The 24336-nt window shown below is 39.9% G+C and overlaps 1 protein-coding gene across 2 annotated transcripts; it reads left to right on the top strand.

Annotated features, from left to right (window-relative positions):
• Positions 1-1660: 1660 nt before the first annotated feature.
• USP8 (ubiquitin specific peptidase 8) lies at positions 1661-24264 on the top strand. Of its 2 annotated transcripts, XM_082290667.1 has the most exons (19): positions 1661-1772; positions 6295-6465; positions 7118-7262; positions 7747-7832; positions 10345-10489; positions 11652-11709; positions 12449-12593; positions 12854-13016; positions 14214-14358; positions 14554-14774; positions 15894-16514; positions 18436-18516; positions 18908-19170; positions 19764-19976; positions 20427-20637; positions 20974-21210; positions 21711-21853; positions 22220-22352; positions 22561-24264. In XM_082290667.1, exons 2-19 carry the CDS (start codon positions 6362-6364, stop codon positions 22744-22746), a joined length of 3300 nt encoding a protein of 1099 aa, XP_082146793.1. In that variant the 5' UTR covers positions 1661-1772; positions 6295-6361; the 3' UTR covers positions 22747-24264. The 2 variants fall into 2 exon arrangements, with proteins under 2 accessions (XP_082146793.1, XP_082146794.1); XM_082290668.1 differs by lacking the exons at positions 7118-7262; positions 7747-7832.
• The last annotated feature ends 72 nt before the right edge of the window (positions 24265-24336 follow it).

Here is a 24336-nt window from a genome sequence, read left to right as displayed (position 1 = left end):
ACAAGAACATATGTGCTGATAGGAAAATGTGTTCTAACCCGAGGCAACCACAGCATGTTATAACATAATCAACATAAAACATATTAGCATGTTTTAACAAGCTCTGGAGTGGGGTAAAGCTGATTGCACAGGCAGCTCCTCCCCGACACCTTTCTATATATGGCTGGGGTTTGCCCATACAAATAAGACCAAAGGTTGTATCACACAATTTTTTCATATAAGAGAAACAATAAAAGGGATTCTCTGAGTCCAGTTTGGAGAGCGGTGAGTATGAGCATCAACATCAATTTGTACACATCCCAGGCTCTGACTTCAGTGGACTTACCCCTTCCGTCTTGTCATTACTTTCTGGCATCGTCCACCCTGGCTAAAATACATGGAGCAGGTCTGAAAAAGGCACTTACAAGAGTGTGGTGTTACTAATATTCAGTTCAGCTTAAAGTTGTTGGAATCTGTTGACTTACTTTGGTATTAATCTCTCTGCACAATATAGAAGACGCAGCACTGTTCTCATTTCTCCCAGAACTTTTCACATGATCACTCACACACACTGCAGATTAGAGATGGAGGAATTGTTTGAGCCTTTCATGTGCCCAATACCACCCAACGGTACTGTACCACTAGGTGCTGTGATACAGTTCAGCTTCCTGGACAAGGAATCAGAACTATTTTGGAAGGCTACATGGAGATGGGCATCTTGATGTTTTCTAAACCTCCCTGTTTTCTACAGTGGCTGACGAAAACTGCTCCAGCTCACAAGACATTTCTATTGGCAAAATTGAGCACCGGGTTGAAATGTTGTAATTGAATCCCCTCACCCTCTGACACAGTTAGGGGACAGGCCAGGACTGTGGCAGCACAGAGCACCTCTCCTCCATTTGTGTAAGAGCTCTATGGCAGGACCGGTCTCTCCCCTTCTCCCAGCAGGATTACACCAGCATGTCCACACGTACCTGCTATCCCTGGGGAAACGAGGCTTGTAGTAACACCACAAGGTGCACATAAACAGTGTCATCAACAAAACACTTGGAGTGTCCCCTGCCAATCCACTTTTCTCTAGACAAAAAGTAGGATATTTTTAGAAGGAGAGGTGTCTCGCCTTCCCACACCAGATTGCACAGCGCAGCAGTGAGCCAGTTTAAGACCCCATACAAACGCTGGATGCCCTACACAACGCGACAGACCCCAGAGCCCGCTCTTAGTGGCCTGGCCTCGGTAACAAATCTCCCGGTCCCGAGACGAGGAGCCAGGCCCGGCGGGGCAGCAGCCCACGGAGGCCGGCAGCGCACGGCAGGGAACCTCGCGCTCCCCGGAGCGCTCTCCAGGGCTGGCGGGTGGTGTTGGGCCGAGGTGACCCGCCTCTCCCTCCCCTCACACCGCCCCAAGAGCCGTCCCAGCTCCGAGGCAGCTCCACGGCGGGTGTGGGTCTGCGCCCCCCGCCCGACCCAACGCGACCGCGCCGCACAGAGCTCGCAGGACAACGACAGAGCCAGAGCCAGAGCCAGAGCCAGAGCCAGAGCCAGAGCCAGAGCCAGAGCCAGAGCTTCCCCTGCGCCCCCGGGGCCCGAGCTGGCCCCGCGGCACGGATAGGGCCGTGACAGTCCCCGCCCCCGCGGGGAGCGGAGGCCCGGTAGGAGGGAGGGAAGCAGGGAGGGAGGGACGCCGCCGAGTTCCGCCCTAGCAGCCATGGCCGCGTAGCGTCTCCTCGGCAGCCGCGCTCGGACATGGGCCTGCCCTGGGCCGGCGGGCGGAGGCAGCGAGTCCCCGCGGCGGTGAGTGCGCGGCCGGGGCGGCTCTGGGCCGGCGGGGAGCGAGGCCTGCGGGGCAGGGGGTCTCCGGCAGTGGCGGGAGGGGCGGGCGCCCTTGCAGGGATCCCCGGGCCCAGCCCCGCCGTGCCGGGGGAGCGGCCCTCGAGGGGCTGCGGAGGACGGGGGAGCCGGTCTGGGCCGCGCAGGGAGAATCGGGCCTGGCCCGGCGGAGAGCCGGCGGTGTGACCTTGGGCGGCCCGCAGTCCCCCAGCCTTAGCTCGGCCAGGGTGAGGAGCGAGCGGGGCCGGGGGAGCCGCCGCCGAACCCGAGAGCGGCCGGAGAAAGATGGCAGGGAAGCGGCGCTTCCCAGAGTGCCGCACTCCTGCGGCCGGAGAGCTGCGGTGTCATGGAGACTGCCACAGCCCGGCCGGGCCGCCGCAGCGGTATTGACCGCCCGCTTAGAAACTTGAAGGAGTTTTCTGCCTCTCTGTCACCTCCCCGGCTTCTTATCACCTCTGCTGTTTGCCTACGCCTTGCAAATGTTCATTTATCTAAATAAGAAGTAGAACTCTTTGTATTTTTACATAGATAGAATAACTTTCAAACTTCCTACAGAAAATCCTGTGTATTTCTTTTTAAGAAACTTTATAGTGTCTTTCTTTCCCTTCAGTATCAGTTAAACTGTTGGATGGTTGTCTGCCAAAGGGTTTTCTCACTGTGTGGAGAGAGTCATTGCCAGGCTTGGCGGTGCAGGGTGGTGCAGGTTGCAGCAGGGTACGTGGCCGGAGAGAGACCCGTGATGTGTTACTGCCCTGGTGACTGGTGACAACCAGAAGAATGGTGAAAGTTTGGCTGCTCTCTGTGAGCGTAATGGGCTTGTTATGAGATGCCCCAATGCGTATAATCATCCTATGCACATTAGGTTACAGGACCAAGGCCTGTAGTATTAACAGTACTGGAGCCTGGAAGAGAGCTGGAGGACTCACAGAACTAAATATGCTGATTGATTGTGTAGTTCAGGTATCTTAAAATTCTCAGTCTCTACACTCACACTGATAATAAAACCAACTCTTGTGTACTAAGTGCAGACAGTAGAACTTAATTCTGAGAATACTGGTTAATTTAATGCTCATGAGAAATCCATTTCTCATTTTCTTAAGTGCTAGAGACAAAAATAAATGAATAATCTTTATTACATACCTGAATTGGTGATGCCCAGTACTTATGTCAGTATTTCACAATGTGTTAGTGTGTGCACTGCTTGGAATGTAACTGCTTCTGTGCATTGTTCTTGCTGTGGTCATTCCACTTAAAGCTTACTCATATCCTTAGTAAAACTGGCATGATAATTAGATGTTGAAAAACCTGTTACCAACAGGTATGTTTCCCTGTCAGGGTAAAGTTATCCATTCTAAGTGTGTCAAATGCCCATAAACATACAAGCATGACTTCACTTACATTTTTGGGATATTGGCCTGGTTTTCAGCACTCATAGGTATGAAAAAGGAGCCTGAGATAATACTTCAGCTGGGGGTAGAAAAAGTTCCAGATTTTGAGTTTGATCTTAATTTTTAAGAAAAAAGTTGACGAACCTGAAATAGGTTGTTTCTCATTCCTCATAGGGTTGATTAATAGTAGGTTTAGCTGTTACAACTTCTTCAGTCCCTTGTATTCGTGGTTTTATGATCCGGTTTTTATGTTGGCTAGTTCCAAACTGTATTTGTGCAACTTACTTTGCTGGATTCCTCCACTGAGACTAGGCCAGTTAGGAATCGAATATCTGCAGAAAATTGTGTTCAGATGGTAATATTTATTTATGAAGGATCTGATTTGGATTCTGAAATCACAGTCTTCCCAAAGCTTGCTCAAAGATGAAGGAAATAAACCATATTCATTTAAGGAGAAATTGAGGTAAAGCACGTCTTAAAATTTAGTAGAAGCTTAAGAAGTTTTAAGGGTCCTTATGAGCTAAGACTGAGCAGTCAACTGGCAGTCAACAATGGTCAGTCTGTAGTAACTAAAATCCAGTTAGGGGATTTTTGATGCATAAACCTGAAAGTGTTAGTTACAGATCCAAAGTTAAGATTCTGTGTAGAAGAATGAGTTAGAAACTGCAGCTGAAATCTCATGTCAACTTGTGACATATGCAGGGTGTATTTCGATTGTGTGGTTGAGAATTTGATTTTTTAAAAAATCTAGAAAATGTTATTCCTTATCCATTCTTGCTCATTTCACTGCAGCATATTGTATGAATTGTGGTGCTGTGGGAAGTCAAAGAGTAATACTTCATTCATCAGATACTTCAGTTAGAAGCTCATGTTTTTAAAAAAAGGTACAGAAATTTCTTTTAATCAGAAAACAGAAGTTCAGCAGTGAATTTGTGTGGCAGTTTAAAGACCTGCAGTTACAACTTAGTGACCGTAGGAAAACGTGGAAAGAATTTTTGTTTCAGGCCAAAGCTCAGAGCTGGCTTTTATTCTCTAGTTCTGCATTTGTATGGATGATGTTCCAGAAGATCTGCCCTTTTCAAGGTGTGTCAGCAACACTTGAGAAGTTACTGACATCATTAAATGGTTCATCTTCCACATAATCTTGGGGCTTTTTTTGCTCATATGCACACAGCCCTCTAATGCTGTGTGCATATCTTACTCACATTACGTATTTAGTTACAGTATTCTGTCAGAACACAACCAAATGCTGCCACTTAAGATTAAGAAAATACTGGTTACATAACAAACATTGAAGATATATTTGGAAAGGACTTAAAGCTTCAAAGGAAAGTCTATTTACAGTTCCACAGAGAAAAAAAAAAAGACAGGTAAAGACATGCTCTGAAGGTAGAATGAGACAAGCAATACTAAAATCTTAATAAGAGTGAAGCCTTTCTTTATGAGGTTGCAAAAAGTATGTCTTTGTTTTAGGCTAAAAGGCTTTTGTACTGGAAAGGTCTTCTTTGGGGCAGGGCGGTGTCTGTGTTTTGTTTCTACTGAATGCAGTTCTGATGAATTATCTGCCTTATTTTCAGCACCTAAGTATCTCTCTGAAAGTTAAAACTGAATATATGACACATTATATAGGAAAGACAGTGTTGTAAGATGAGTGGGGTATGGGATATGTTTTTAATTTTATGTATTAAAGATAGTATTTGAGAACTTTATTATTTACTTTATAGAATTATCTGGAAATGCATCTCCTAAAGGGATTTTTAACAAACTTTTCCGTTTTAAAAAGCTGATACCTAATTGGAAATTAGCAAGTACAGCATCTGTGTTCAAGCAGTAAGTTATTTTGCTAGATAATTGTTTAGTCTGACCTTGGCATACCAGACCTTAAACCAAAGGTTTGTGTTAACTTAGTATCTTTGTTTGATAACCAGTTCCTAGACCAACAACAGTTAAATTAATAGTAACTCTGTGCAGTAATAACTTCAAGGAGTACAACAGCTCTGAGCCTTGGGAAGGGATTCCATTCCCACTTTCGCTTCTCATTCTTGACTGCACATGCCAACTGCTGCCCTTGCACAAGCTGTGTAGCCTTTCTGCCTCTTCAGCAGCCTGAATTGGCTCAGTAAGAGGTTGGAGAAGTACCAGACCAGCATGAGAAAGGGGGAAGGAAATTGGGACCACCTCATTTGGTGTGGCAGTCAGCTACAGATGGATTTGGTTGGGTGAAACTGGTTTTTTTGGTCACACTTGTCATGCTGATCATCACCTTGAGAGTGAAAGGGAAATGCTCTACCTTCATCTTGTCAAAAGCCATGTGGTTTTTCTCTGCTAGGAAATAACCTTTTCCTTCGAAGGAGTCCCCCTTAATTTCTTCAGTATTGCTCACGTCTGAATGTCCCACCACTTGCTTATGAGGGAGCTCAGTTCCTCCCCTGCCACCCCCAAGGCTAAAATAGCTTACTGTGCACTAGATACGAAGAGCTTTTGTTAGGCTGTCTGCAGGAGACTTCACGGACTTCCCTATCTCAGATAACATGATGTAATAATCCCTTGTGACCAAACTCTGCTCAACTATTTCATGGCTACCTGCAGAGCACTTTCAAATGAAAGCACAAAGTCAATGCCACCAAGGAGTTGAAGACCTGTCCAAGAAATTTCAAGTTGACTTTAAATGGTAGCAGCCTTCCTGTTCTCAGCTTATCTCTTAGCAAGACATTAGAAGTAAATTTTCCAAGGGGTAGTGCGTATTTGCAGAGTACAGACAAGTCAGCTAATTTTTGATAGTATGCTTGTTGGCATTTCAGTAGAATAAATTTGCTGGATATGATGATTTGAGCATTCTTGAGTCAGCTTTTTTTTTCTTTATTCTTCTGTTAGCAACATATTGCTGGATGTTCTTGGTAAATTACCTAAAGTGATTTTAAATAATTCTGTCACTTTGGGAGGATTAATTTATACTGTTAATTGTTCAGACACTCTGTTTGCCAGCTCACATAAGGTGAGATAAGTTAGGTAATAAACCCACACAGGCAGCTATAACTACTGTATTAAAAGTAACTGGAATATAATTAGGCTTTTCCTACCCTTTTTTCCTCTTCCAGGAAAATATTGATAGAGACTTCTAAGAAGTTGTAACATCCCAGAAGGGACATAAGTAACAACATTAACATGCCTGCTGTGGCATCTGTACCTAAGGAGCTATATCTCTCTACTTCCTTGAAAGATCTCAACAAGAAGACAGAAGTAAAACCTGAAAAGACAAGTACAAAAAGGTATATATATGTTATAATTGATTTTGAATTAATGTTTAAAATATTAGTGGTTCCAGAACAAACTTGTTGTGGATCTAAATTTCCTCCATTATTTCTGCAAGATATAAAGTCTTCGACAGTCCTAGGTATGGATCTCAACTGTCACACTGGATATGCTTACTGCCTTCAGAAGGTCACTTGGCATACTGCCAAAACATGACTTAGAGCACAGTGCCCATGAAAATCCACATACTTTGAGGAAAGGCTACATAAATGCAAATCCGTAAAAATGATAAAGCCTTTAGCAAGTGTCTGAATGCTTTGCCTCTAGTATTTTTAGACAATCAATCATTCAATTTTTTCTTACTATGAATTACTTTTTCCTAGAAAAAAGAAGTTATTCTTAGAAGGGAACAGTACCTTTTTCCATATCTCACGATGGTATTTAATCATGGATGATTTTAAATAAGGCTGGTAAACAAACTAGCAAGGATAAACATTATGTGGAGGAACATGATTGCAATTCATATTTAATGAAAGCTTTACATTAAGGTGGTAAAATCAAATGCTTAATATATGGGTGAAGTCTGTAAAGACTTAAGATGGCATCTTGTAATGAAAAGGTGTTTGAGGACAAGTCAACAATCATGTGCTTTACTCCTCTTGGTTTCAGTTATGTGCAGAGTGCCCTTAAGATTTTCAAGGCAGCAGAGGAAAGCAGATTGGACGGAGATGAAGAAAAAGCTTACATCCTGTATATGAAATATGCAGCTGTCTATAACCTTATTAGAAAGAGACCTGATTTTAAGCAGCAACAGGTATAAAAGCTTTCTGACTAATCTCTTCTGCATTGGTCAAAGTATGAGAAGTAGAGAGAATTACACTAATACACATTCAGAGGATCACACTGGTATTAGGTGAACTGTCTCACGGTGCTATTTTTTCTTTCCTTTTTTTTGACAAGTCTGGTGTTAACTGTATTTTCAATTTTCTTTTAATGTATGAACTATATAAATTGTCAGATCTGTGAATATTTTTTCATGGAAAAGTATTCCCATAATTTTTCCCAGTCAGACTGTTTTGGTGAAGTTGCCTTGCCTAGTCTTTATTTATTAGTCCTATAAAACAATTTTACTTACAAACTCATGTTTGAAAGGAAAATACTTTGATTCAAACCAGTTCCTTTTGTTGGCATTAATATCATTATAATACCAACTCTCCATACATTAGTGACTCTTGACATGCATAGAAGTAGGCACTGTTAAACTATATATCTATGTGATGTGATGCTTGTCATTTTAGGATTATTTTCATTCAATTCTGGGACCTACAAATTTAAAAAAAGCTCTTGATGAAGCTGAAATTCTGTCAGACAGCCTTAAACTCAGGTATGTAATACAGTTGATGGCTAAGACATTGTTCCTTATACCTGGAGCCTGTACCTGTGCCAAGTGCAGGTGTTCATGCCATTTAGTAGTAAGCAGCTGCACTTGAGTAAACCATAGGTACCTGAAACTCTTAAAAGCTTAAATTTGTTCCCAGGAGTCTTTTACTGGAGATAATTTTCATTGCCACACACGCCAATAACTTGTCTCTTTATATATTGTGTGCTAATTCCTGGTAACTTTGGTTTATTGACAGTGTCTCCTAGTTTTGTTTATTGACTAATAAAAAGAAACCACAAGGTCTGAAGAGCAATTTCCTCCTCAACCTTTTAATCATAAGGTCATCTGAACCCAAATATATTAATGAATGTTCCTAATAATCAGATATGTTAAAAAGTCCTCCTAGTCTGGATGTAGTTTACACTAAGAAATGCCAGGTTTTGATTCTTTAGCCACACCTTTTCTCTGCCACTTGCATCCATGTATATGGAATGCACAGTTCTGCCACTGTGTAAATGAGCAGATGCTAATGGGCTTTTGGGTACCTGATTGACAGCTGTCAAGTTATGTCTTTGTGCCACAAGCCACGAAATTGTGTTGGTCAGAAGTTGTAAGGTAGGGTCTATCTTTAGGTGATATTTGGCACAGTACTTTTTACTTCCAGCCTTCTCTTCTTCTTGCATCCTTAATGACTCTTTCTCACTCTTTAACTCTCTCTGCAGCTGGGCACATTTCCCTTCACAAGTGTCATGTCCCACCCCACCCCTCCCAAGTATTCTTGTGAAAGCATATTTTATGCCCTCCAAAGTGCCAAATCTATAAAGTCAGTTTAGGTGAACCATGAGTGTAGTTACATGTGTGTAAAGAGGGACTTCACAAAGACGTCTCAGGATACTGTGTATGAAACAATCTTCAGATTTTCTTTCTTTAGGTGAGTCTTACAATTCAACAGAGCTACAAATTCACTCTAAGAGTAAACATTGATAGAATCAGAGAAACCCAAAACGTAGAGACTTGTTTAAATGGCTTATGTCTTTTTATGAAAGGAACAGAGTTTTGAAGTTGACACAGTAACTTTTAACTACTCTGGCAAAATGTGTACATATTCAAAGGTAATAGAAATGAAACATGACTCCTGTGTAACTACAGAAGTAGTTTCAAGGAAATTATCTGTATAATTTCTTCCCCAGGCAGTAGGTCAGCAAATAGTTTGAATGTTAATTGTTAACTAAAAGTGGAGCTGCTGAAACACCACTTGTATAGGGGCAAGAATACCTACATGAATGACCTGCTATGTGTTTCAGAAGTATAAATGAGAAATTGATGGGTAAATATTTCATATTGACCAAATCAAACTAAAATCTGAAATATGCTTTAGTGTCATTAATGCCAAGTGGGAACAAAATGCTCATTTCTAACTTACAACACCTTTGCCAAATCAAGAAGCCTGTTTAAAAAATAAAATTATAGGCATGCTGCCTCCTCCCTCTTAGTAGGCAATTAATGCAGTAGACTTGGAGGTGGAATTTGATTTAATGATCTAGTTTATTAACACAGTACTTTTGAACTGAAATGCAGCTGTATTGTCATTGGTATTTTAACCCTCATTACGCAACATCTGGTTAAACTGAGCACTTACTAACACAGCCCAGTCATCCAAATTGTTAGGTCAAACATTCTTTTTTTGTTTTATGGTACTTGTAACCCTTAAACTTCCCAGCTGTATTAAACAGAAGTGAATACTATACACACCTCCAGTGGGTGATCTAAAAAGAGTAGTCTGGAGATGACTGGCTTACAGTACCGTGATTGTCCTTCCAGTGGCAGAAGGCTGGGAGGGTAATTTTCAAGTCTGAGGCTTTATGAAAAGGACAGCTGTATGCAAAACCTCAGTCCCCCAAAACTCCTGAGTGTTCACAGTCCTTGCATTGGCTTCCCAGTAGGCCCAGTGTTTGAAACAAGCACCAGGCACACAGGTGAGCACATAATGGATTTATGGAGTCAACTTACATTCTGAAGGGGACTACTGTATAAATAGTTCTGATCCAACTTCTCAGAAAAAAGTAAATTTAGGTCACTGAGCTAACTTACTCCTCACTGGCTCCACTTCAAAACAAAGTAAAGTACCTGGGATGACTGCTGTAATATATTGGAGCTTACCTGTAAGTAACCAGTACCTACCCTATTCTTTGGAAAATGAAAAGCATTTAGAGATACCATAGCTAAGCATGACCTCAGGTTTAGAGAAAAAAATTAGCTTTACAATCAGTGGCTATGAAATAGGATTCAAACCAGGATTTAACAGTAAGAAAACCAACCCAAAAGTGGGAGAAATAAGACCATATAGTTAGGAAGCAAAACAGAGTTTGTTGGAATACAAAAACTGACAATACTTTTAACTTTCTAAATACGTCCTTTAAAATTTCTGCCTGAAGACTTAATGACTTTGATATTAGTAATCTAAGGTTAAGCAAAAACACAATATTGAAAAAAAGGCACTTTTTTTCCCCAACAGATATGAGGAAGCTGAAGTTCGGAAAAAACTTGAAGAGAGGGACAGACAAGAGCTGCAGAAAAAGCAAGAACCAAAAGATGATGGAAAGAGCTCAGCCAAAAACTCCTCAGAAAGTGCTGTGGATTCCAAAGGAAAAAGCCAAAGGGTAAGTGAAGATGCTTACAAACTCTCTAATTCAGTCTAAATGTGTAGTTTCAATCTAGAATTTGGTCTCCTCTAGTAGCTATTTCCAGTTCAGAATCAAGGTGGGGTTTTTTTGAATTAACTTACACTCTCTGTACCCCTTCTTTGACATTTCTTTGGAATATGTGAAGTCCTACCAGCCTCCAAGTGTTGTATAAGATAGACTGAACTTTATGGTAAAGTCAAATTCTGTTTTATGCTAGAATTATCATGTGCAAGAAACCCAAGGTAATGGTGATAAACTGATATTAAGAATAACATGTCTCCATTTTAGGAGAAGGTTGAGTTTTAGCAGTTGTGTGGAAACGCTTATTTCTCTACAAATACTTCAAGAATTTCTTCTTGTAGATGATGGTGTCCTAGGCTGTATTACTTTTTAAACTATTTTATGTCTAGGCAGGTGTACTAGTTTGAGAACAAACCAGTGGGAGGCACCAAGTCAGAATAACAATTTATTGGGGAAATTAAAGAAAAGGGGAAAAGAAAAAAAGAGAACAGTGGTTCAAACTGACAGAGTCAAGATAGAACCTGACTCCCTGTTGTAGCAGTCTGGTCGAATGTTGGCTGCAGTCCTCTGAAGCAGTGATCCTGTAGAAAAGGGGTCTGCTCTTCCTCAGGAGGTCCAGTGGTGGCTGTGTAGCTCCTGTCCTCTGGAAATCCAGTGGAAGGGTTGTCTCTGGTGTTCGATGGGATGCTTGGTTCCTCCCTCTGGGTGGAGCATCTCACAATGGGGTAATGAGTCATGAGGCCAAGTGTTGATTAGGCTCACTAACAGAAGATAGTCTGGAGGGGGTTATCTCTGAGTCATGCGGCAGGACAATGATGGGCCATTAACAGAAAGATAGTCTGGGGGGAGGAGGCAAGGAAACACTGCCCCACCTGATTTCAACAGCTCCTGAGGGTGGTAATAGAATACACTGCAACCCAGGACAGCAGGGCAGCAGCCTTGGTACTCTTCGAGTACATTTGTCAACACATCTTTAGCAGCAGCTCCCTTGTGCTGTGTTTCTTCCTGTGGGTTAACTGTCTGACCAGTTTCCTTCAGGCTCAGTGAGAGTCATTGTTGGCCAGCTTGGTTCTGAGTATTCCATATGAAACTTTTTTTTTTTCGCCTTATAACACAGATTAATGGTGAGACGAAGCATTCACTGGAAAGAAAGGATCAGTCTGATAGCCTGAGTGGTAAGAGATGAAATGCTCACACACATGTGAAAAAGGTTTCTGTATGCCCGTGCACTAATCACCTCACAGCTGCACTTCTTCTCAGGAGTTATTTCACTGTTAAAATAGTTTGAAATTCTAGTATCCTGCATTTCAGTTATAACAAATTAATCATTAATTAATTAAACTCTGTATTAAAGCCTTCATTACTTCTCATAAACTTAGAAGGCTGTAGTTAGTTTTTCAGCTGTTCAGTAACTAAAGTTGAACTAGCCCTGAAGTGGTCAGGTTAGAAAATAAAAACAGCTCTACAGCTCATATGCAAGGCTGAAGTATGACAGCTTACTCAATTAGATACGAAATTTTTCCTCTCCCCTCACAACCTTTTGCTTTTTGTTCTTGTAGTAAGTATGTGAAAATGTTCTTTAGAGTTCTTAAGAGGAACATCTGCAGCATGTAGTTCACAAATGCTTGCCTATATAGCTTTATTTAAATGAGACCACAATAAGTTAAACTTGTTTATCACTGAAATATTCAGTATTGTCTAATTTAACAGATCAGGTGCTGATCACTACAGCAGTGGGAGGAAAAGGTTGACACTGTTTATTCTGTAATGTCTCACCTCCATGACTTTGTGGGACTTCTTAGTTCTGTTTCATCTCTTTGCAGTCTTGATTGCACCAGTCAGATACCATAGCCATTCATAGCTATCTTCATTTATAATGTAGCTTCTTACCTGTAATTGCTTCTCTCTTTCAAGGAGCAGTCACACCTGAGAAACTGTTTGCAATGATGTCAGACAAAAATACTGAATTGCTTATAATGGATGCTCGAAGATTGAAGGATTATCAGGAATCCTGTATTCCAAAATCCATCAGCGTCCCAGAAGAAGCTATCCATCCTGGGTATGAAATGATGTTAAATGATACTGAAATATTTAATTTTCTAAAAAATTACATGCTTTTAAAGCTTGTACACCTAGTGTCAGAATCCCTGCTGTGTACCAGTGAGTGAGAGGTATCTGCACAGCTCTGTTCTTGCATGTACTGACTTCAAGACAATGCATATTTATTTTATCCAAGCACATAAACATCTATGGATTACATATTGTTGGACAAAATGTTACTTGTACATGAATCCTTAAATGCATGTTAATACATTTCAGAGATACCGCTAATCTGATTGAAGCTAGACTCCCAGAGGATTCTAGAGATCCATGGAAGAGGAGAGGACAGTTTCATTATGTTATACTGCTAGACTGGTTTAGTACTGCTGAAGACTTAAAGCTGGGAACAACTCTTCAGAGCCTGAAAGATGCACTTTTTAAGGTTGGCAATTTCGTATTTTAATTCATCAATTAATTCATCTTAGTAAATAAGGTCTTGAAGCACCTGTATTTACAAAGTATATGGAGGCCTTAATGGCTGGTTGAATTTTCAAAGCCTGCTTGTTTTGATAGCAGAAGTGTAGTTTGAAGTTTCACATTGTACTCTAGTAAAGTACCATTTATTAAATAGGTAAACAGCAGAATGATTCAACTCACCTCCTCAACAACCAGCTCATCAACTTAGAGTTCTTTGCTGACAAAGTTATTTGGGAAAGTACTTTTGAGTACCCTTTCCCAGAAACACTCACCCTCTGTCCTGTACTAGCAAAAGTAATTCCTTATCCCTCAGAGCTGACTGGCCACCTGCTCAGGCAGGCAAAGAAGGGCAGCTGCTTTGTAGTCCTATCAGCCAGGTCCTTCCTACAATGGAGGGGCTTCACTGAAGGAGGCTCCAGAAATATTTTGAGCATGGTTAACTTTTCTGCATGATTGAATATAACTTCTAGATAAACATTAATTTAAATTTGAGTTTCATCAGTGCAGGAAGCTTATAGACTCCACAGTGAGCAAATGTCCAACATTTTCAAGTCAGTCTCAGTATGGCTGTGTTGTCCCTCCTCTCTAATAGAGGTGGTTCTTGTGAAGGACTGCAAATCTTTGTTACCTTGGCATTCAGGACTGGGGTTTAGAGATAGCTCAGGCAGTTCTCCCTGTTTATTGCTTTACCAAATATTTTCTAAACCCTGTGTCTTGTTCATGTACTCATACTGAGGACATCAGGAGGAGGGCAGTCTGAAGCCTGAACTCTCAAGGGGTTTCAAAAAGTTAATATTGTGCTTTCTAAATCCCTAATTCCTCAGCAAACATACCAGATAAGAAACTGAAGCAAATATTGTAATAAAAATACTTTTCTGCATGGAGGATTGTTATATGAAGTAGCAGTAAGTGGTTCTTTCTGTACTGGAAATATTCACACCCTGTTGCAGGCAGAGCCAGGAACCCAACTGTGCTGGGCATTCTCCAAACACCAAGAGGATCCATATTTTTGCAACCTCTTTAATTCTTGTTTAAAAATCTCAAAAACAATCTCTCAATTTAATGACTACGCACAGAAATTTCAACAACACTTATTAAGCTGTAAAAGTTTCCTTTCTATTTTTAAAAATCAATTAACTTTAAACTTTTTTTTTCCATACAGTGGGAAAGTAAAACCATACTGCAGAATGAGCCTTTAATTCTAGAGGGAGGTTATGAAAACTGGCTCCTTTGTTTTCCCCAGTATACAACAAATGCTAGAGTAACTCCACCCCAACATGGCAGGACTGAAGCAGTGACTGTTTCTTGTAAGTATAAAGGATGACACCCCACCAAGCATTTGTAGTTACTGGATGAGTCCTTAATTCATTCAGGTGTTTTTAGGAAAGTCTTGCTCTGGCTAAAAACTAAATTTTGGGTTGGAATGTGGACGTATATTTTGCTTTTGTAGTTTTGTTTTGAGAACTCTCTTACAGTTCCCTCCCATTCTCTCCCTCCTGCAGTGGATTTTACATACCCATCTCTGGAAGAGCCAGCTCCTGTGCCACCTGTTGTTGCTGTAAAGCCATGTCCAACAGAAACAATTGAAAATGAAGAAATGGGAGATAATTTGGAAGAGAGATTAAAATCACTTAATAAACCAAACATACAGGATGCTGCTGTTCCCAAATCTGACAGTTCATTTGTAGTTAATCCAGTGTCGAGCACAAGAAGTATCCCTGAGGTAAGCTTTTTTTACCTGTTCCTTTTTTTCAGTTAGTATATGGTTAATCTGTTAGAGACCCACCACACCCAGAACTCCAAATCCACAAGCAAACATACTCGATACATTTGTTTAAGCCTTGTACACAAGTATATTAGTACAGAGACTATTGGTGGTCTGTGAAGTTGTGGTAACTGATCTACAGAATTCTATGAAACTAAATACACTTAACAGAATAGCAGAACTTCTCATTAATGTTTCTGCATGAGCACATGAGAAATTTAAGAACAGCAATTGATCATTAATTCAGAAAGTTTATAAGCAAGGTTTCTAGTTAAAGCACATGGGATGAAATACAGAGAGGACAGTTAAGCCATGGCTCATCTTGGTTATTCCACAGGTCTGATTTCCAGTCACTGTATCTTCCTTCAAGTAATTAAATATTTAGGTGCTTTGTCACTCTTGGCCCAGTAGTGAAAGTATAGGAATTTGTTTCTTCCTTTTATGTGAATAAAACTTTGTAAAGACACCTTTGTAGAGTTCTTACACTAAAATAATACTTTCCCTAGGAGACAAGTCTAAAAGCTCTCCACTTTTACTCTTCTAGATACAGCTTTTAATATAGATTTCATTCAAGAAACCCTTAAAGACCTTATTTCTGTTTGTCCCTGAATCAGATGAGCTTTTATTTCTTCAGACCATTCACTTCAGTATCAAAAACAACTTACTGTCCTAGATCTGAACATAAGCCATTCTTAAATACCCCTTCCCATCAAGCAGATCTGCCTTAAGCATGTGCTTTGTCACATGATTGAGAGAGCCAAGCCCAAATTAGGCTGCGTGATTGCCCTAAGATGTTCATCTTTGAAAGTTCGGAAATGAAAGGTTGTGGTAATCAGTGCATAATGCTGTCCTTACAGTTCTCCAGGGCTTGTTTATTAGTTCACATCTGGAATGAGTACCTAATTTTACTAATGAGCAGATTCAATGAAATTGAAACATCACTCTCTCTGGCAGAAGTCAACTGCGTATCATCTTTATTCTCTTATAAACCTCACTTAGGAAGAGCTTAGCTAAGGGAGCAGCAGTAGCTGTGGCAAATTGTTGTTCTACACTCTGTGTTCTGCCCCTGTGTTACAGGTGGATCGTACTAAAAAGCCTGCACTAAAAATCCTTGATGATAACAGAGCAAAGCCTCCAAGTACAATCAGTGACAGCCAGTCTGGTGAGAATGGAAGAATAGTTCCAGACCGCTCCACAAAGCCCGGGCGTGATGCAAGGAGTGCTCTGACAGAAGAAGAAAAAAGCCGGGTCCATGCGGAAACTGCTGCTTTGTTGGAGAAAAACAGGAGGGAAAAGGAACTGCGGGAGAGGCAACAACAGGAACAGAAAGAGAGGCTCAAGAGAGAAAAAGAGGAACAAGAACGAAAAGAAAAAGAAAAACAAGAACAAAAAGCAAAAGAAGAGCAGAAGGAAAAGGAACACAAAGAAAAGCTACAGCAATCCAAAGAGGACAGAGAGCAGAAGGAGAGGGATGAACAAATAAAAAGAGAACAGGAGGAAAAAGAACAAGAAAGAGCACACAGAGAAGCAGTAGAAGCAAAAAAGCAGAATAAAAATGAACCAGAAAACATTGGTGCAAAAAGGATTGAGTTTGACAAAATATCCATGGAAGAAAGAGAAAAGGGAACTCGAACACCAGAAACACAGAAACGGGCACTGGGTGATGCATCTCAGACCTTTGTGACTGTTCCAGGCAAGGTTAGTAAAAAAGAAAATAATTGTCAAATGTGAAGTAGTTATGCACTTAAATCATCCTGAATAGTCTAGATTTAATCTGGAAATTTGAAATACATAATTGGATGTTTATTTAGACCGTTTTTTACATAAAAGTAGAGGAGAGAGTTAAAACCAAGACACAAATAGATTTTTTTTTTTTTTTTTTCCAAGACAAGCTTGTTTCTTTCTTGTAGGTGGGCAGCATGAAATCCCCACAGGATAATAAAACTTCCCACTCACATGGAGCTAGAAGGGATGATGGTTCATAGACTGCAACCCTCTGTTTCAAAAATAGAAGCCTGGTGGTATTTTATCTCTTGTACCAGCTCGGTGCTGTGTGTGATGTTAGGGACACAATGGTGTCACAAGGGACCCTTTAGTGCCCCCAGCTGTAGCAAAGCTGACAGAACAGGATTTTGTAGCCTGGCACAGGAAGCAGAGCAACACCCTCATCTAGGATTTTTGCTGAAAATGGTCCAGTTCCAGATCTTGGGGGGAAGGGAGGAGTGTCACAGTTCTTTCTTTCCTCATTCTTGAAAAAAATTGCGAAATTTCTCAATGTACAAATCATCTGATCATAAAACAGGAGCTACTTGTGAAGCTGAGTTAACAACGGAACAGATGTCTTTAAAAGCACTTCTCAAGAACACACATTAGGATATTTTTCTCTGCTTTTCTAATTGCAGTTGTTATTTGATCAAATTCTGATGCCTGTTTAATCTAAATGCAAAAGAAAGCCAAAATAAATCTTCCTGTGCAAACTTAGCACAGTCATTCATGAGCTTTAGAGTGACAGAGCAACTTCAAATAATCCCAAAATGATGGCCTGTGATCAAATTCATGTTGGCTTCACTGTTTGCCTTTTCCATGGAGAGGTTTGACCAGTCAGGAGTAAAAGGCAAAAAAAGCCTGAAATTTAACAACAAATTGTAAACCCCACAACTTTTAGGGTGGAAAATAGTGTAGGTGAAACTTCAGCACTTTATTTCTGAACAAATTGCAATACAACATTCAGTTTCAAAAACTATTCCAGTGAATTGCCTATAGTATATAGAAAGAATAAAAACTTTTACCTGCTTTAACCACTTTGTTGTGGTACATGCATTTAACAACCAAAAAAGAAAGTATAACTCTGCTTTTTCAGCATTCTTTACTGACATGCCAGATGGAAATTGAAGCCTTCTCTCAAAATCTTTTGCAGCAAACGGGGGTTAAAGGACAACCAGACAGTGGAGCTCAAAAGCCAGGACCCCTTAGAGAGGATTCTGAACAAGATACTGAAACACTTAAAGTAAATACAAATGTATTGTATGTAGCCAAAATAATCAAGCACAGATGCTTTATGATTATTATGTTAAATTCCACCTCATTGCAATTTTTAAAGTCATCATCTTAAGAAAAGACTATGCCATGTTTACAGTGTTCATTTGCTTTTTTTGCATTTGTCATATTCATATGAAAAAATACTTGAACCTTTCATTAGAAGTCTTGATGTGATTCTGGTGGCAATAACCAGCATTCTCCATGCATTTGTCATCTCATGCCTACACCTTCAAGTGTTACTTTGAGAGGGGAAAAAAGCTCAGCCATATGTGTTTAACAGAAGCACATACTCCTATTATTTCCTGATTCTCCAGGGAAAAAAAAGTTTTGAGACTTTAATGAGACTGAATGGTTGGTTTGTTTTTTGGTTTTTTTCTGGAATGTGTCAACAAATGGGTTTTATTTAGATTGAGTGACAGAAAATACTAAATTACCATTACAATACATTGTATTTCTGTCTGTAATCAAGGATTTATTGTACTGTTTGCACTGGATCATCTAACTCCATAGAGAAGTCACAGGCAGCTTGTTGCTCTGCATAGGTAACTGTACATACCTTACTTTTCTCTTTGTTTATTAGTCCCAGCGGGAGCCATTAATGAGAGCACGAAGTGAGGAAATGGGAAGGATAGTCCCAGGGCTGCCTGCAGGTTGGGTAAAGGTAACTCCTCTTCTGATATGAAAATCAAATTGTCTTTTGTAGTTTTGTCCTGCATTTGTCCTGTGTCTTATTTCTAAGTTAGATCTTGTTTCATTATTTTTTTACTCCCCTTTAACTTTCACACAGTTACTTTCTGAATTTTAATATTATTTGTAATGAAACTAGGACAGTTCATCTGCTGTTCCTGGTATTAAGTAGCTGCTGTTTAATAGGCATTTCGGTGAAAGTGCTCCCTTCTACTAAATTTAATCCATTGAACATTGAGGCCAGTCACAACTGTTAACATCCCAATGTCTGAAAAACTCACTTGCTGTTCTCATAGTAATTTATAAATAGGTAAGTTAATGGATTTTCACCTGGGTTTGAAGCTATTTGGGTTTTTTTCCCCAAGTTCCTGGATGATATCACTGGAACCTATCGTTACTATCACTCGCCAACGAACACTGTTCAGATGTACCCACCAGAAATGGCTCCTTCGTCCACTCCTCCATCAACCCCTCCAACTCGGAAAGCCAAGCCAAAGGTGACTGTTGAACGGGAGAGAGAACACTCCAAGCTGAAGCGCTCCTACTCTTCCCCAGATATAACCCAAGCCATTCAGGAGGAAGAGAAGAAAAGAATTCCTGTCACTCCTGCAGTCAATCGTGACAATAAGTATGTTTGATAAGTTAGATCACAACTTGGGCAGTATGACAGCGCATAGGACTTTGTGTTTAACCATCTGAAATTCATTAATATTTCCTAAATGGGTTTGAAAGGATGCAAGAGTACTAGACTGAAATTTCATTGCTGAAAGTTCAATGTATAGAGCAGTTATCTTTGAGAAATCAATATAATAGTTATGTATTAGCAGGAATTTCAGAGGTCACAGTCTATTAATTGGATGACAGTTGCTTTAAGTTCTGTTATTGTATTAACATACTAAATGACTATCTTCTGACAGTGTGAAAAGCCAAGTTTTCAGATTTTAAACTGTATTCCTCATCTGTGAATTAAAGAAATAAAGGAAAAAAAAAAAACCCCATGAATCTCACAAGTGATGGTGCCTAAAACTCAGCCTCATCATAGACCAGTGTATATGGATTTCTCACTATTGCATTGGCTGGTTTTGAATACCCTAAATGATGGTATTTGGTGCCAGGATGGTCTCATCCCTGTGGGTGGTGGGGTGAGGTGGGGTGTCTGTTGGTTTATATGCACAACCTTGTCAAGTCTGAGACTCCTAAAAAATAATTTCTTGCTTATAGACCTGCCTGTTACACTAAAGCAGAAATTTCCAGACTCTCTGCATCGCAGATTCGGAATCTTAATCCTGTGTTTGGGGGATCAGGACCAGCTCTGACAGGACTTCGTAATCTAGGGAACACTTGCTACATGAATTCCATATTACAGTGTCTGTGCAATGCACCTCACCTGGCTGAGTATTTCAACAGGAACTTGTATCAAGCTGATATTAACAGGTAACAATCTCTCATCTGCCTTTATACTTGCCAATGCAAGAAGATCACTTAGTGGAGTGTTTGTTTTTTTAAGTAGGAGACAAATAGTAACTTTTAGGTGTCTTTACATTTTCAAAATTTATGTGGTCTACTAAATAGGTTTTACTGGACAATGATAGTTAAATTATGGTCACCACATTCATAAATACATGTGTACTAGAGTCTCCTAAAACCAAAATGAATATTCAAGCAGTTTACAAAACATGCTGAAAACAACTGTACCTTCCATCTTGAATATGGAATCAAACTGCAGTGCTGACATAGATGAAAATGTAACTCAGTCTAACAGCCAGTTTTCCTTAGTCTAAAGAAACTATTTTAGAATTGGGATCATGCCTTAAATTAAAAACATTTATATTAAAAACCAGTTACTTGAATGGCTCCAATTTTATTTTGTCTTTTATTATATAGGTCAAATTTCCTGGGGCATAAAGGTGAAGTGGCTGAAGAGTTTGGTGTAATAATGAAAGCTTTATGGGCAGGACAGTATAAATATATCAGTCCAAAAGACTTCAAAATTACAATTGGGAAGATTAATGACCAATTTGCAGGATATAGCCAACAGGACTCCCAGGAACTGCTTCTCTTTCTAATGGATGGCTTGCATGAAGACCTAAATAAAGTAAGCAATACACTTAAAACAAATTATATATGTCAGATGATCAAGAGAAATAAATTTTTAAAATGCCTTCTTATACCATAAGAAGATAACGTTATTGCAACCGTGTCTAGAAAGAAGTATGAGTATTCAGAATTAAGGTAGGAATTCAGTATGAAACAGTGTAAGGTACTGGAGGGAGTCACAGAAGAAGCCTCACTAGATAAGAACTGGATGGCTACACTGACATGTTTAAATACTCTTGCAAATATTCAATCTTACTCTTGCCTATAGATGAGACTTCTTATTTATATATATATGTTAATATATTGCTATGGTATTTAAATTTCTGCTATCCAGGCTGACAACAGGAAAAGATACAAGGAAGAAAATAATGATCATCTTGACGACTCAAGTGCAGCAGAAATAGCCTGGCACAAACACAAACAGCTCAACGAGTCCATTATTGTGGCACTCTTCCAAGGCCAGTTCAAATCCACCGTGCAGTGTCTGACGTGCCACAAGAGGTCCCGAACCTTCGAGGCTTTCATGTATCTGTCATTACCACTTGCCTCCTCCAGCAAATGTACTCTGCAGGTATGGGCAACTAGAGAGAAACAGCTCCTGGAGGGAAAACATTCCTCTGGCACTCCATTCTGATGCTGCTTCTGCTCACCCTCTGGTTGGAGGGGTTGGTCAATGTTCCGCTTAATTTACACTAACCCAAAACATGAACAGATCTGAATCTGCATTATATTTTAATTCTTCTAAAGAAATAGGTCATCCCTTAAAAGTTTTAAATTAGAAGCAGGATGGAGATACCATACCTGCAATAGCAGCATGTATATTACTTGTTTTGGTAGGTCACAATGTAAGTATTCTGTGGTTTTAAAATACTGTCTGTATATTTTGAAGGACTCTGATTAATATCTGCAGAAAAATTTGCTTCCACACATAGATTTAAGTCACTTTTCCTCATTTTTGTGAAATGTAGGATGCAGGTTAACTGATGCAGGTTAATAACCAAACAGAAAACAAACATTTTTGCTATACTTCCATAAACGCCTGCCATTCACAATCTCTGCATTTTGTTTTAGGAATGCCTTAGATTGTTCTCCAAAGAAGAAAAGCTCACTGATAACAACAGATTTTACTGTAGCCATTGCAAAACTCGAAGGGATTCTTCAAAAAAAATAGAAATTTGGAAATTACCACCTGTTCTTCTTGTGCACTTGAAACGGTAAGGAAATGGTGATTGGTGAATATTACTTAGGATGAAATGATCAGGCTTTGATGGAGCTGGATTGTTCCAGGGCCGTAGCTGACCATTTTTACTTGGAGAAAGTTACTGATACATTACCAGTTGTAATGTTGCAAGAGTTTTATTTTCATCTGATGCTTCTTTTATAAGGCTATAGTTCCCAAGGCACTTTTACAAGTGACCTCTTGTTATTTGTGCTAGGAGACACAGGGGCAAGCATTAACAAACTAGGGACTTTAGTTGAGATCACATCCTGGTCAAAACCAGGGAAAACACACATGCTTAATACTCTTAAATAGCTTGTGAACAACCCGTAACTTTTAATGATGCTTTTTAATTCTCTAGATTTTCCTATGATGGAAGATGGAAACAAAAGCTTCAAACTTCTGTAGATTTTCCATTGGAAACTCTTGACCTGTCACAGTATGTTATTGGTCCAAAGACTTCCTTGAAGAGATACAATCTGTTCTCAGTATCGGTGAGTAACCACGTCACATTTCAAAATGCAGCTGCACTTTATGCTAGGACTCAGGCTAGCCTGTGTGAGTCAGGTTTCCAGGCTGCATTCTAGTTGCAGACTAAGTTGTGTTGTAGAAAGAAGGATTGGTATCACGTTCTAGATTATTTCCCAACCAGGGAAGAAATGGCAGCTCTCGAGGCCACTAATTCTTGCCTTACGTCCACAGAATCATTACGGTGGGCTGGACGGGGGGCACTACACAGCCTACTGCAAAAATGCTTCAAAACAGCGCTGGTTTAAGTTTGATGACCATGAAGTGTCTGAGATCTCAGCATCCTCGGTGAAGTCCTCAGCTGCTTACATTCTCTTTTATACTTCCTATGAACAGCGAGCAGTGGATATGGCCACGTAAAGGAATGCGGGTTAAGGAAACTGGTTTTCTTTCTTCAGGAGCAAAGTAGGCCTGGGAATGCATATAAATATGCAAAACTACAGCAGACATAGTCACTTGGAGGTGTGGGAGGGCTGCAGCAGGGTGTCTGCCAGCAGGGCTCGCTGGGGCCCGTAGCAGTGCTTAACAATCAGAGACTGATGGGTAACGCTTGTGGTCATACTGCCATCTGTGAAACCATTTACAAGCATACTTGCATTACTGTTTATTTAAAAAAGAACTATATTTTTAGTCTGCTCCAAAATTAAATTCTAGCTTAGTCATCTGAAATCTATTAACAAGTAGTTTAAAGTGTCTTAAAATCCCAAGGCATATCTTGGTTTATTTTTTTCTTTCACTGTTAATGGCCTTTTCACATTTCTAACCTTAAGCTTGATTCTACTGTGAATACTCTAGAACGATGTAAACAGTTAGGAATGTAAGTGTACATATTGATTGCATACTTGCACATCAGAATTATGTATATAATAAAATGTTGTCCTTTTTGTGAGAATCTCTAAAACTCAGAGGATTGCGTTTATTTGCCAGCTCTAAGTAATTGCAACACTACTTAACAAAAAAGCAGAGCTGTATTATTTTTTCTGTTAGCTTTTGTCAATATTTGTGCACTTCAGAGTTATTCTAAACAAACAAGATTTTCCTTTTTAATTTTTTAATATAAATTTTCATGTACACATGCATTAAAAACCTTAATGAAGAAATTATTTAAAAATATATCCTGTTAAATGTATGTTTGGGTTTGGTTTTTCATTCTCAGCTTGTTATGTAATGATCAGGACTGTACATAATAACAGTCTGAATCATATTCACAGAGTTTCAAGTTTCTCCAGATGAAAAAAAAAATATATACTATTTTGCACAGAGCTGATTAGTTTAAAAATTTCTTCTAGTTGCATCTTAACGTTATTTCCCTGCTCTGGATTTGGGTTAGTTTTCTGTTTCTGATTAGTCTGGCATTCAAAAGTCTTACATCTTACATTCTGAGCTTTACCTATCTGTGTCTGTCTTGCTGATGGAATGAAGACCAATATTGATTGCTTTCCAGAAGCTTACAAGCTGCAAACAAGTATGAAGTGCTAGAGGAACAAAAATGACAGCAGTAGAACAATGCCTTTTTCTTTCTTATATATTAATGGTCACTCCATCCTCTGCTCTCTCCTGAAACACAGTTTGGTCTGGTTGTGTGCTTTCACTTTGGTATCCTTCTGTTAGTTCCTGAAAGGCAGCTTAGAACAACCTACTATACTTAACCAGCAGAAAAACAACAACTTCCACGTGAGTGCATCTGTATGCTCAACATGTGTGTTCCTTTGAGAGCTGCAAGGGGGTTGTCATGGAAAACAACCCTCGGCCCTTGTGCACATGGAGCAGACACCCATTCCTTCATGGCTTAGAGGCTGTAGCTGTCCTTTCTAGGAATCACTTCCTGAAAGACCACAACAGCTGATCAGTAGTGCACATGCTCTAGTTTATTGATGAACCAGGAGTTGGTTAATGCTGCTGGTGAATTCTAGTTGCTGCCCTACTCAGTGTTGGTTTTCAAGGACTAAC

This window comes from Coloeus monedula, assembly GCF_965178545.1.
Source record: "Coloeus monedula genome assembly, chromosome: 14".
In the NCBI taxonomy this organism is placed as follows: Eukaryota; Metazoa; Chordata; class Aves; order Passeriformes; family Corvidae; genus Coloeus; species Coloeus monedula.
The sequence above is the reverse complement of the archived record's forward strand: the minus strand, read 5'-3'. Positions and strand labels throughout refer to the sequence as shown.

Coding starts and splice junctions, on each gene's coding strand:
- USP8 (XM_082290667.1), top strand. CDS start 6,362: ATGCCTGCTGTGGCATCTGTACCTAAGGAGCTATATCTCTCTACTTCC. Junction 6,466..7,117: donor GAAAAGACAAGTACAAAAAG/GTATATATATGT, acceptor TCTTGGTTTCAG/TTATGTGCAGAGTGCCCTTA. Junction 21,854..22,219: donor CTTCTTGTGCACTTGAAACG/GTAAGGAAATGG, acceptor TTAATTCTCTAG/ATTTTCCTATGATGGAAGAT.